Source organism: Pholis gunnellus, assembly GCF_910591455.1.
Source record: "Pholis gunnellus genome assembly, chromosome: 9".
Classification (NCBI taxonomy): domain Eukaryota; kingdom Metazoa; phylum Chordata; class Actinopteri; order Perciformes; family Pholidae; genus Pholis; species Pholis gunnellus.
The window spans coordinates 27,247,580-27,260,702 of record NC_136535.1 but is presented as its reverse complement, the minus strand read 5'-3'; the positions used below and the strand labels follow the sequence as shown (position 1 = coordinate 27,260,702).

At 47.3% G+C, this 13,123-nt stretch overlaps 4 protein-coding genes across 5 annotated transcripts in view; 2 read left to right on the top strand and 2 right to left on the bottom strand.

The window, feature by feature from the left end:
• Positions 1-825, top strand: part of abcf3 (ATP-binding cassette, sub-family F (GCN20), member 3) — a 13,788-nt gene extending 12,963 nt beyond the window's left edge. The window contains exon 21 of the mRNA XM_079166741.1: positions 316-825. Coding sequence (XP_079022867.1) covers positions 316-474 — 159 coding nt within the window. The 3' untranslated portion in view covers positions 475-825. The remainder of the gene's footprint in view (positions 1-315) is intronic.
• Positions 826-3,851: 3,026 nt separating this feature from the next.
• LOC306700717 (uncharacterized protein) lies at positions 3,852-6,943 on the bottom strand. Of its 2 annotated transcripts, XM_079165810.1 has the most exons (6): positions 6,640-6,661; positions 6,479-6,539; positions 5,308-5,850; positions 5,081-5,157; positions 4,748-4,993; positions 3,852-4,454 (listed from the first exon to the last, which is right to left on the bottom strand). In XM_079165810.1, exons 3-6 carry the CDS (start codon positions 5,843-5,845, stop codon positions 4,197-4,199), a joined length of 1,119 nt encoding a protein of 372 aa, XP_079021936.1. In that variant the 5' UTR covers positions 5,846-5,850; positions 6,479-6,539; positions 6,640-6,661; the 3' UTR covers positions 3,852-4,196. The 2 variants fall into 2 exon arrangements, with proteins under 2 accessions (XP_079021936.1, XP_079021935.1); XM_079165809.1 differs by lacking the exon at positions 6,479-6,539 and having other exon boundaries at positions 6,640-6,943.
• LOC306701619 (dual specificity protein phosphatase 14) lies at positions 6,032-7,846 on the top strand (the record flags this gene model as incomplete). Its single annotated transcript, XM_079166974.1, has 3 exons — positions 6,032-6,050; positions 7,222-7,538; positions 7,624-7,846. The coding sequence occupies exons 2-3, from the start codon at positions 7,228-7,230 to the stop codon at positions 7,844-7,846; spliced, it is 534 nt and encodes a 177-aa protein (XP_079023100.1). The 5' UTR covers positions 6,032-6,050; positions 7,222-7,227.
• A 663-nt stretch (positions 7,847-8,509) lies between these two features.
• polr2d (RNA polymerase II subunit D) lies at positions 8,510-9,783 on the bottom strand. The gene is made up of 4 exons (XM_079165651.1): positions 9,480-9,783; positions 8,989-9,169; positions 8,819-8,914; positions 8,510-8,741 (listed from the first exon to the last, which is right to left on the bottom strand). The coding sequence occupies exons 1-4, from the start codon at positions 9,553-9,555 to the stop codon at positions 8,663-8,665; spliced, it is 432 nt and encodes a 143-aa protein (XP_079021777.1). The 5' UTR covers positions 9,556-9,783; the 3' UTR covers positions 8,510-8,662.
• Between the last annotated feature and the right edge of the window lie 3,340 nt (positions 9,784-13,123).

Genomic DNA, 13,123 nt, shown 5'->3' with positions numbered 1-13,123 from the left:
GAAGCCATCATGTAAATGTGGAGCAAAATGAGTGAGGAGTGTTTCCAACACCTTGTTGAACCTCTGCTACAAAGAGTTCAGGCAGTTCTGAAGGCAAAAGGGTCCAGCCCGGTACCAGCAAGGTGTCCCGAATGAAGTGGCCGGTGAGTGTTTATATTAGTGAGGTCACCTCGTCTGGGGAACCGTTAACTCTTCAGTTCTGTTCAGGGAACCGTTAGCTCTGTGTTCGTAGGTATAATGATCTGATGTACCTGCCGGTGAGTCTCAGGTGTGTCCTCATGCTGTGATGTCATGCTGTGATGTCATGTGTTTCAGGGCGGAGTCATCTTGGTGTCCCATGACGAGCGTCTGATCCGGTTGGTGTGTAAGGAGCTGTGGGTGTGTGAAACCGGGAAAGTCGGACGCATCGACGGCGGCTTCGACGAGTATCGAGACATCCTGCACGAGCAGTTCAGGAAGGAGGGTTACCTGTGAGGCCACGCCCCCCGCTAACACAAACCCGGCCTCCCTCTTTAACGACTTCCTGTCACGGCAGCCAATCAGCCGTCAGAGCAGACCGGAGGACGTTTTCTTCTCTGAACTGTCTCACCTGCTCCTCCAGGTGATCTGCTGCGAGCTGATTGGTCGTCTCTGTTCACCTGGTGAGGTCACAGTGAACTCTGGAGGAGGCGGAGTCGTCACTGCCCATTAGGAGTTTATTTAAAAGTTTATCGTCACATTAAACCTGCTCTTTGTTTTGTATCATGGACTCTTTTATCAATTTGAAAGGATCCAACATTATATTTCCATTCAGAGACTCAAACCTAATAAAACGATCAGATCATGTGTTCTTCCTCTTCTTCTGTGGTTCCTTTAACGGTGACAGGAAGTCACATTGAGCACCAACACAAGTCATCAAAGGCTCTATTGGCAGAAATGGAGTTTAGTAACACATGTGTCCTTTAGTGTTTAGTCAGCTGAAGATCAGAGTTACCTCAGAATGAGCGTTTATCTATCGACATATTAAAGTATTCACGCTGCTCTGAGTTTAACGGACTACGGAGATGTTCGTGTCTTCAGACTTCTTGGAGCTCCAGGTACAGAATGTATTCTAGACTCTGGAGGTCCACGTCTGCCCTTCAGTTCAGCAGAAGACCCACCAGCCTGGTCCTGGTCCATGGTCCTGATCCTGGTGGTCTACAGGTGTAAAGACATGAACCACGTCTACAATCCTGTGGATCCCAAAGTCGCAAAACAATGAAAATAAAATCCTCAAAACATTTTGTTCATTCAGCGATAAAGTTTGAGGAACACGAAAGCTTTGAGGTTCCAAACATTAACATGTGTGAAGCGTGTTTCTAGTGTTTATCTCTGGACACGCCCAACATACACGCAGCGACGTAGATCTAGAGACATAGAAGGTCTGTTGAAGCGCTCAGATCTTCATCACACTAGAACATGAAGCATCTGTTCTCTCAGGGCCCCGTTCCTCGTACGTGGCTAACTGAGTTAGCCGGATAATTTCCAGGATGAGATTACATAAGTGAGGCTTTTCGGTTCCTCGAAGCAAGTTTGGAAAAATCACCATAGCAACACATCCATAAGCCTGAACCTGCTCCAGAGCAGGCTTGAGCTAGATCCGCTGGATCAGCTCCACTCCCCCGGAAACAAGAGTCAGCTCCTCTTCCTCAGAGATCCATCGATGAGGAAGCGATATTAGTCAGATCAGCGTTTTATAGGGAGAGAGTTCTTCCAGATCGCCAAGATCCGTTATCACATCATGATGACTTCCTGTACGAACGCTATCGATTCTACCGACAAGGAATCATTTATTTACAGACTTCTGGAGCCGTACATTGAACACCACACGCCATCTACTGTCTCACAGACTGATGCAGCCTCGCGCTGTGGAGCGATGCTTCATGTTTGTAGTGTCGGTGATGCGGAGAACATCGGGAAAGCCGCTGCATGCCGTGCTGTTCATAACGTTTATTTGGCGATTAAGAAACTTATGGATGTGTTCATTACATCACCATGGCAACATGTTGTACTGATCACCATTCTGAATAATGTGTGTGTGCTCAGTGTTTACTTGCTCCCGTGTCCTCTTGATGGCTGGTTGAACTACATGATGGTTGAAAGCACTCATAATGATGTGACAGTATTATTAGTACACCATAGAGATCATTATTGTAGCACATGATGAAGGTGGACTCATGATAACAATAGAGAGAATTACACACAATTTATTTTTACTGCTTATTATGAATAATACACACACACTGATCCACCCATACACAGATTCACACACATATTCAAACTCCTATTCTATATAATAATCTACACATACATGTATATACACATATATATATATATATACATGATACATAAGTGCATACACCTACATATATCCTCATCAGTATCTATTAATTCGTATCAGTTAGATTCTCTTTGGGCTTGTTTTTATCTACTTATTCTGAAAGAGTTGATATAATTATTTTCGCTATAGATCTCATTGATGATGCGTTCCATGAAGCCTACTGCCAGCAGCACATTTAAAGAAATATCATGTGATTGATTGAGGTGATGAGGCTCTTAAATTAACCTACATTTTCCCAACACTTGCGCATTTAACTTGTCTGTGATATGTCACCATGCTTCTCGTCGCCCTCGCAGCGTTAGATTTCATGATTATGGTCTTGAATTCCTCATATGTGTTCATGATCATCTCCTGCTCGTCAGCGGAGTAAAAAGAGGCTCTTTCTTTGACTTTATTTGCCGTTGTACTGTTAGAAAATCATGTTTTCGGTGATCGACGCTTCCCCCTTTTGAAGTAGGACGGACACGCGCAACGATCCTGTTGACTGACGTCTGGTTCAAATTAACGAGACTGTTTGAGCGGATCAGCCTTTGAGGAACCGAGATAGCCTGATGTCAATCATCCAGTTCATTTAAGCTGCTAACAGGACATTTGATCGACTTAGTTCAACCACGTACGAGGAATAGGGCCCTGGTCCGCTCACCTGCTGCTCCTTCCTCCACCTTCCTGATGAGGTGCTCAGCTCCAGCTGTGTCTCCTCCCACACAGCTGAGCACCTGAAGGAGTGGGCGGAGCCTCTGAGTCTACTCTTAGAGGCTCCCTCCCTCTGTACATCGATCCCTCGTTGTTTCCTCAGCTTTCTCTCCAGAAGTTTCATTTTGAGCCGGACTCATTGAGCATAATAGGTTCATATTGTTTCTGACCTTCTTCATTTATGTCAACAAATTCGTTTTTTGTTCTTTTTTATGCTCGAGATCCTTAAATTCTTTATTAAGGTTTAGTCGTCATAATTGTTTTTCTTTCTTTTTATGGCCACATATTATATAATAGATATAATATTAATCATAATACATTATTATTGTTATAATATAATATTCCAGACGACTTCAGCGCTGCGTTAGCCGCGTGTTTAGCGTTAGCCGCGTGGTTAGCATTAGCCGCGTGTTTAGCGTTAGCCGCGTGGTTAGCGTTAGCCGCTTGGTTAGCGTTAGCCGCGTGGTTAGCGTTAGCCGCTTGGTTAGCGTTAGCCGCTTGGTTAGCGCTGACGTTGCTCTTTCTTCTGGTTTCATGTCGTGAGGTGGACCCTGTGGTTCTGGTTCATTGAGAAGCTTCGAGGCTTCAGAGCTGCCTCGTGGTCTCAGTTCTCTCCATTATTACACTAAAGCTGCACTGCATTCACAAAACTACCGTTTCCTGGGTCATCCTCTCAGCGGTGGAACCGGAACCCAATACGTACGTTTTCTTTAGTGTTTAGTCTGAAGATGAGCCGTTTATATCTCGACACATTAAAGTATCAACCAGTTTAAAAAACAGACGACGGAGTCGTTTAGAATCCAGTAACATGAAATATTTAATCAAATAGCTTTTTAACAGAAGCTCAGAGAGACAAACTATTTTATCTATCACACACACACACACACACACACACACACACACAGTCTCTTTATAATGGACGTCTATGGGAAGTTGATGAAGATGGTTTTTGTCGTCGGCATAATGACGAGAACAACGGAACATTTTCAATCGTTTGATATTTTAGCAACAAGAAAAATAATATGAAACCTATTTGGTTACAACCTGATGGGAGTAGTAGTAGTAGTACTAGTAGTAGTAGTACTAGTACTCTGCTGTACTACGGAGCAAGTATACTTTCAAAGTAATACTTTAAACACAGTCTCTACAGCTCAGGCGTCCAGGCTGCTGCTGTGTCCTCCCGTGTCTTCGCCCTCACGTGAGGCAGGACGGCGTCCCTGTAGAACATCTCCAGTTTGGACACCGTGTCCTCCCACAGGACGGGGTCAAAGGTCACCGGGACGATGGCCGTCTCCTTCAGGGTGAAGACGGCGAGGTCGGCCCGACGGAGACCCGTCACCGCCAGCTGGACCTGGATCTGTGTGTAGTAACTGTGAGACGTCTTCAGGTGGTAGACCGGGGACTGGGACAGGGAGACAAGGAGACAAGGAGAGAACGTTAGAGACAAGCAGAGGACGTTAGAGACAAGGAGAGGACGTTAGAGACAAGGAGAGGACGTTAGAGACAAGGAGAGGAAGACAAGGAGGGGACGTTAGAGACGAGGAGAGGACGTTAGAGACAAGGAGAGGAAGACAAGGAGGGGACGTTAGAGACGAGGAGAGGACGTTAGAGACAAGGAGAGGAAGACAAGGAGGGGACGTTAGAGACGAGGAGGGGACATTAGAGACGAGGACATGAAGAAGAGGATTGTCTCACCCCTCCGGTCTCCCGTCTGTCCTGTAGCTCCAGACAGAAGGCCGGGTCGTCCCTGCAGGCATCCTCCACCCGTCTGTCTTTGTGCTTGTGGGGACACTTCACCTCCAGGCAGAGCAGCCATTGGCCGGTCCGGCTGTCCGTCACGATCCCGTCGGGACTCGCAGCCAACCAGGGCCTCAGAGGGTCGATGAAGAGACCGCAGTCCTGGACCAGGACAGACCGACCCAGCGCAGCGCTCTTCATCGTCTGTGGGACGACATCATCATCATCATCATCATCACCACCATCACCATCATCACACGTCTCTACTGCATCAGGTGTGTTGGACTGTACCTGGTAACTGCGGACCGCCTGAGCCTCCATCTGGATCCCCCAGGACATGGCTCTGGTCTGGACTCTCCGGCCTTCACCTGTGGAGTCACAGTCAGCCAATAAAGACGCAGCATGTCTTCATTTATTCATCCGTTCTTACCATTAATCTATTTTGTTTTACATTTCATGTGTAAAAGGGGCGTGGTTGTGTAAAGGGGGCGTGGTTGTGTAAAAGGGGCGTGGTCTACCTGTGATAGCGGACAGGTAGGACCTGGGCGGGGTTCTGGTCTTGCCGGTGACGAAGCGGCTGTGAGCGATGCGGTGAGCCACGGAGGCCGTGATCCGGTTCTTCCTCCAGGTGAACCAGTCCTGGTTGGTACTCTGTCCACGGGTCAGAACCTCCACGTCCTCCACAACACACCTATCCAACTGGACCCCTAGACCCACAGGGACCTGCTCCGGTGTGGGAGGGGGTCTGTCAGGGTCTGGATCTGAAGCGGCTCTCTGAAGCGGTTTCTGAGCGCCCTGTTTTTGTCCTACATCAGGTTGTGGTCTCACAGCAGGACCTGGCTTAATCTGAGGGGTCTTGTCCACATCCTGGTTCTTCTGGACCATCTTACTGCGGGTCCCAGTCTGAGGGGGGTGCACGACAGCAGGTCTGGTCTTCTGGGTTTGACTGGGTCTGGGTTTGGCTCCAGGTGTCGGGGTCTGGATGCTCGGGTGATATCGGACCTTCGGGATGACAGTTTTCTGGACCTGGTCTGTGTTTCGTTTCTGCATTTTCATGTGGTCTACATCAGGAGACAGGAACCAGAACAGGAAGTGGTTTACACATTAAAAAAAGACTTTTAAGTGAGACCTGGTTTCACAGAAATGTAACATGGATGTTTACGTTGTTGGTTTTATTTAATGCTATTTGGGCTTTTATTTTGGAAACCGGGAAACCCCAACCGGAAGTTGTTGACGTTTCAATCTAATCCGGAGTGAACAGGTGAGAGTGACGTCTGTTGTCTTTCTTCAGCCTGAATGAATTTATCACCAGACTCCACTCACATTATGGTTAATAAACTCCCGCCCTTCACCTGTCGTCCAATCAGACTCGTCAGATCAGCTGTTTGAACACTTAACGGCTCGTGAGGAGCTCGGCTAACATTCGGCATCGAGCTCGTGACAGCAGCAGCTCGTGTTTACATGTGTTGTTGTTCTTTGCTGTTCATCCAGCAAAATGAGTCGCCATCTTTGATCTGTCACGAGCTAATCAATCCCACCTGAGAGCTTCTATCACGTGACCCGGAAGCCGAACCCTTCAGAATGTTCTTCTCTTTGAGGGAAACTCTTAAATTGAACGTAACCGAGGAGGGAGGAGGAAGGAAGGAAGGAAGGAAGGAAGGAAGGAAGGAAACAAGGAAACAAACAAACCTTTAACTGCGACATTTGTGAATGAAGTTTGGTTTAAACGGAACAAATCGTGACCGCGTGTCTGTTAAATGAAACAGTTTGTGTTTATTTATTGTAATAATCTGACTGTAACTAAATATCGTGTAAAGAATAGAATCCAATAGAAACAGAGTAGATCTTACCTGCACGAGAAGCTGAAGTCAGACTGAGAACCGAAACTAAACTAAAGTGACTCATTGTCCCGTGACACGTGAGGTGTGCGTGTATGTGTGTGCGCGCGCGTGCCCGAACTTGTCCCCAAAATGTCTGAACTGCACGGTGTCCAGAACACTTTTATATTTATCTCAACAACAGAAATATATTTAATCTTTGAACCACCATGTTGGATATGAACGCATTAACGTCTGTTTAGGGCCTCATCCTTGCTCTCCGCTCTCAGTGTCAGGATGGCCGAGCGGTCTAAGGCGCTGCGTTCAGGTCGCAGTCTCCCCTGGAGGCGTGGGTTCGAATCCCACTTCTGACAGAAGCCTTTTGAATCTCACAGATGTGAAGTAATTACGTTTTTATAAAAATACAGAAGTAGAACAAAGTGTATGGATGACGTAATATGACGTAACCATTCATTAATACATAAAGAGCACGTTAATATTTATGGTTTTAATCATCGCAGCATTTTATTATTTATTACTTTATTTATACTCTGATGATAGTATTAATATTATTATTATAGTAATAATATAGTTCTAATAATCTGCCCCCACTAGAGGGTCATGGAGGTCTCTCAGGTGTCCCCCGGTCTCTTCCTCGGTGGTCTGGACTCGGCCCTGAACCTCGGCCTCCTCTCCAGCAGGAACATCACGCTCGTCGTGAACGCCAGCGGTCTGGAGGACCTGGTCTACCCTCAGCTGGACGGTCTGCAGGTCCTCCACGTCCCGGTCCAGGACCGACCTCACGCCCCCCTGAGACTCTACTTTGACCCGGTGGCTGAGCGGATCCACCAGAACCAGACCGGCAGGACTCTGGTCCACTGCAGCGCCGGCAGGAGCCGATCCCCGACCCTGATCATGGCCTACCTGATGAGGTAGACCCCGTCCCCATGTGGTCCCCCTTTGTTTGTGGTCCAGCTGGTGTTAGTGAGGTAAAGGATCTGGTCTCTGTGTCTGCAGGTTTGAAGGTCTCAGCCTCCGGCGGGCACATGAAGTGGTTCTGGATCAGCGTCCCTTCATCAGACCCAACGCTGGTTTCTGGAGGCAGCTGATGGACTACGAGAGGACCCTGTTCAGCAGGACCACCATGAGGATGGTGAGGACCTCCAGCGGGGTCCTACCTGAGGCCCTGCAGGACTCTGAGGACCTGAATCCTGAACCAGACTACTGTGTCAACATCTGATAAATGAGTTTTAAAAGTCTGTTTTTATTTATTAAAGATCACGTTGGTCCGTCTCTAAACACCGTCTCACTTCCTGTCTGTGGCTCATTGTTTCCTCCTGAAGACGTTAAAGTGACAGTGAGGAACCTTTATCTGGTCCTGAACCAGTCTGAGTTCAGTCCTGATCCTCTATATGAACCCGTCTCTTCCTCATCATAACCAACACGAAGTTAAAGTTCATGGTAGAAACTTATATTTAGTGCTGAAGGTTCAGTAGTTCCCTAACGTGTGTGTGTGTGTGTGTGTGTGTACTGATGGACAGAACCACCAGACTAAGACCAGATCCAGGACCAGAAGGATCCTTTAGAACAGGGGTATTCAATTAAAATTCCAAAAGGTCCAGATTGAGAAAATCTCCTCGTGCAAAGGTCCGAACATTACAATAATATCTAACTTGAGCTATTTAGTGTGTATATATATATATATATATATATATATATATATATATATATATACATATATATACACACACACACAGTGGGTACGAAAAGTATTCAGACCCCTTTAAATTTTTGAAACTTTGTTTCATTGCAGCCATTTGCTAAAATCTAAAAAGTTGATTTTATTTCTCATTAATGAACACTCAGCACCGCATCTTCACAGAAAAAAACAGAAATGTAGAAATTTTTGCAAATTTATTAAAAAAGAAAAATGTAAAAAAAAGTAACGTTTATTGTGACAGAAACAACAAACACCAGCTGAGTGATGTCATCAGATCACATGATCACGACCAATCAGATCTGGATACTTAAAAAAGGGGGCGGGGGGGACCTGGTCTCAGTACTGGAAGCTTCTTTTGGTCTGGATGTCGTCCAGGATCTGCTGCAGCTCCTCGTCTTCAAACCGACCCTCCAGACTGAAAACACAAGGAGGAAACAGGGTTACTGGTCCTGGTCCTGGTTCAGGTCTGCGGGGGACGTGGATCAGACTCACCTGGGGATCAGGGCTTTGGCCTCTTCGGCAGCTTCTGGACACAGATTAGCTAAACTGGCCAACTCGAACTTGTGGAGCTTCTTCTGCAGCAGGAGACTGAAACAGAGAGAAGGGGGTCCGGATCAGATCAGGTCCGGATCAGATCCAGACCACAAACGTCCGGTCCTCACCTGCGCACGGCGGTGATGGTCTCCCGGTTCTTGAAGCGGCTGAAGCGGGCCGTGTAGTTCAGGGTCTTCATGAAGACCTCAGAGAGCTCCTGCTCGTCCTCGGCGCTCTCGTTCTGCTGCTTCCGGTGCTCCAGCAACATGTGGACCTCCGAGTTCAGCAGAGTCTCTGAGCTCTCGAACTCTGTGGGGGGACACGAGGACCAATCAGAGAGAGGCAGCGCGTCAGTAGGACCAATCAGAGAGAGGCAGCACTGTTGTCATTTATTTTAGCCTCAGTAGCTGTTTCAATTAGTTTGTAGCAGCAGCAATTTAGAGAGTAAAATAAAATGTATGGAAATGCACAATATATACAGTACAATAAAATAACAGATATTACATTTAAAGAAATACAGTAAAAGTACTAATACTATATATATATATATATATATATATATATATATATATATATATATATATATATATACACACTTTATATTTATATATAAACAGACCTTTAGGAAACAGCAGCTGTGACGCGTCTTCTTCTACGTCTCCAACAGCAGCAGCCGCGCCGCCTCCCGCCGCCATGACACTCAGAACAACACCGGCTAACGGCTAACAGATAACGGCTAACGGTCCGCGGGCATCAGAGGGGACCAACAGCAGCGGACAGCAGCACCAGCAGCCGGTACCGGTACCAGAGGACGAACACGGACTACCGGAGGCTCCCGGCAGTCGGAGGGGAACTCTGTGGATCCGTTAAATCCCGGACCAGGTTCTAGCTCACAGAGACTGTAGCTACACAAACACACGGACAAACACTTCCGCTTCTGAAAGCTATCACTTCCGCTTCGTGGTTGTCCTCCTTCAAAATAAAAGCAGCAGAAGCCCACAGTGCTCTCTGGTGGAGAGTAGACGATACAACATCTCAGACTCTCATGTTGTACTTCAGTAATACAATGTGGTAATACTGCAGTCTACAAGTACTGCGTTACACACTCTGGATACATGGACATATACCGGGTGGTAGTGAAGAGTAACAGTACAAAGTACTATAATATTAAGGTACTTTAGTTGTTATGCTACTTTATACGTCTTGTTACACTTCAGAGGGAAATCTTGTACTTTTCACTGCACATTGAATTAAAGTATGAACGTGTCATAGCGAAACAATGTTAGTGTTTCTGTGTTTTAACCCAAACCAAATATTCTATGATTTGCTGTTAAAACTGTGAACGCTTTTACTCGCTTCATTCATGCCGCGGAAGGGTTCCACACAGCGGACCGACCCGGACTCTCTAGTTATTGTGCTTGGTGACTTTAACAAAGGAAACCTCAGCCATGAACTCTTAAATACAGACAGTTCATTAAATGCTCAACCAGAGAGGAGAACATTCTGGACCACTGCTACACCACACTCAGCGGGCCCATCACGCCGTCCCTCGTGCTGCACTGGGACTCTCTGACCACGTCATGGTCCATCTGATTCCTGCTGACAGGCAGAAACTAAAGCTCTGTAGACCTGTGGTGAGGAGACCAAAGCAGTGGACCAGTGAGGCTCTGGAGGATCTTCGGGACAGAAAAAAAGATGCGTTGGCCGGGAATCGAACCCGGGTCAACTGCTTGGAAGGCAGCTATGCTAACCACTATACCACCAACGCTGATGCAATGTTGACCGTTACTCTCCGAATGTCATAAATAGTTGTTTCAGTATTTATTTATTGTTTTATTTATTTCTGTATTCAAACATGTATTTAAGCATTTATTTATCTATACTTAAGTCATATTCTGAGGAGATGAACAGGTGAGGAGGTGAGGAGGTGAGGAGGTGAGGAGGTGAGGAGGTGAGATGGGGTTATGGCGCACCGGGAGGTGGAGAAGCGGGTGACGGTGATCACCGTTGTTGACCTCGGGCCTGGGACAGCGCGGCTGATTTAAAGGCAGCAGAAACACAAAGACATTAAAACAACGAGCTCTTATGCTCCCAGTTTATGTTGCAATAAACTCTACGTAGTGGCTCAACTATACAACATGAAACATGAGGTTAAAGGAACGAGCGCGTTCAGGAGTCTGTGCTCCAGCGGACGTGATGGAGGAGATCAAGCAGCTTGTGTTGCTGCTGAACGAGGAGCAGGGACTGATAATAAAATAATGATAAAATAAAATAAACAATATTTATCTACTGATCTGTGCTATAAATGTAATTTCTGTATGATTTCAATCATTTTTAGCATTTTTATAGTCAAAATCGCCTAATTAGCTCATGTGCTGTTCAAACAGAGGAGACGCGCGAGTTGTGCCTCGTCTCAGATTACGCAATCCCTCACAGACAGGTTGAGCGCGTTCCTTTTGTTTTCTCATTGTTTGTCACCACTGTAATATCTGTAGACACTTGTATTGTAAGTCCTTTATTCCATAGAATAGCTCATGTGTTGTATTTCACGTGTGTGTAGAACTTATTCGGTCTCGATCTGACATCAAACCTCAGAGGAGCTCAGAGGAGCGAGCAGTACCTCTGCCTCACTGAAGGGGGCGCGCGAGCACGCGGGTCGATTCATGCTTGTAGTTCCGTTACTCTTCTTCTTCACTTCTCTTCTTCTTCACTTCTCTTCTTCTTCTTATATTTAGCTTTGACTGCAAACATTGAAGATTAAATATCTAAACTTTAACAATTCTCAAAAAACAGGAAAATATGAGCAACTCAACAGCAACTCACCGTCGGACCGGTAAAGTAACTTCACGTGTTTGTTGTTCTCTTTATAAATCTGTAGTTCTTACACATTTTCACGGGTGGCGCCCGCGAGCGCTCCGCTTTTGAAACACAGGTCGGTGGAGCAGGTCGCAGGTCGCAGGTCACAGGTCATAGGTCACAGGTCACAGGTGACAGCTCACAGGTCACAGGTCACAGGTCACAGGTGACAGCTCACAGGTCGCAGGTCACAGGTCACAGGTCACAGGTGACAGCTCACAGGTCGCAGGTCACAGGTCACAGGTCACAGGTCACAGGTCACAGCTCACAGGTCACAGCTCACAGCTCACAGGTCATAGGTCACAGCTCACAGCTCACAGGTCACAGGTCACATGTCATAGGTCACAGCTCACAGCTCACAGGTCACAGGTCACATGTCATAGGTCACAGCTCACAGGTCACAGCTCACAGCTCACAGGTCACAGGTCACAGCTGACAGCTCACAGGTCACAGGTCATAGGTCACAGCTCACAGCTCACAGGTCACAGGTCACAGCTGACAGCTCACAGGTCACAGGTCATAGGTCACAGCTCACAGCTCACAGGTCACAGGTCACAGCTCACAGCTCACAGGTCACAGGTCATAGGTCACAGCTCACAGCTCACAGGTCACAGGTCACAGCTCACAGCTCACAGGTCACATGTCATAGGTCACAGCTCACAGCTCACAGGTCACAGGTCACATGTCATAGGTCACAGCTCACAGGTCACAGCTCACAGCTCACAGCTCACAGGTCACAGCTGACAGCTCACAGGTCACAGGTCATAGGTCACAGCTCACAGCTCACAGGTCACAGGTCACAGCTGACAGCTCACAGGTCACAGGTCATAGGTCACAGCTCACAGCTCACAGGTCACAGGTCACAGCTGACAGCTCACAGGTCACAGGTCACAGCTGACAGCTCACAGGTCACAGGTCACATGTCATAGGTCACAGCTCACAGGTCACAGCTCACAGCTCACAGGTCACAGGTCACAGCTGACAGCTCACAGGTCACAGGTCATAGGTCACAGGTCACAGGTCACATGTCATAGGTCACAGCTCACAGGTCACAGCTCACAGCTCACAGGTCACAGGTCACAGGTCACAGCTGACAGCTCACAGGTCACAGGTCACAGCTGACAGCTCACAGCTCACAGCTCACAGGTCACAGGTCACAGGTCACAGGTCGCTGCCAGTGTAACGGTGGTTGAAGCTGCTCTACGTTGGGTTCATGTCTGTGGATCTGACTCTGAATGAGTCGCTGCCTCACCGCACATCACTGACGAAGATCCTGAAGTGATCCTTCAGCGCAGCACTGGTGGTCCGCTGTGTGGCGGTCTAGGGGAGGTTTGTCAGGTGTGGGCGTCGTCTAGAGAGACCAGACCTCAGCAAAGGTCAGGTGTGTCTGGAGTGCGCCATCTAGTG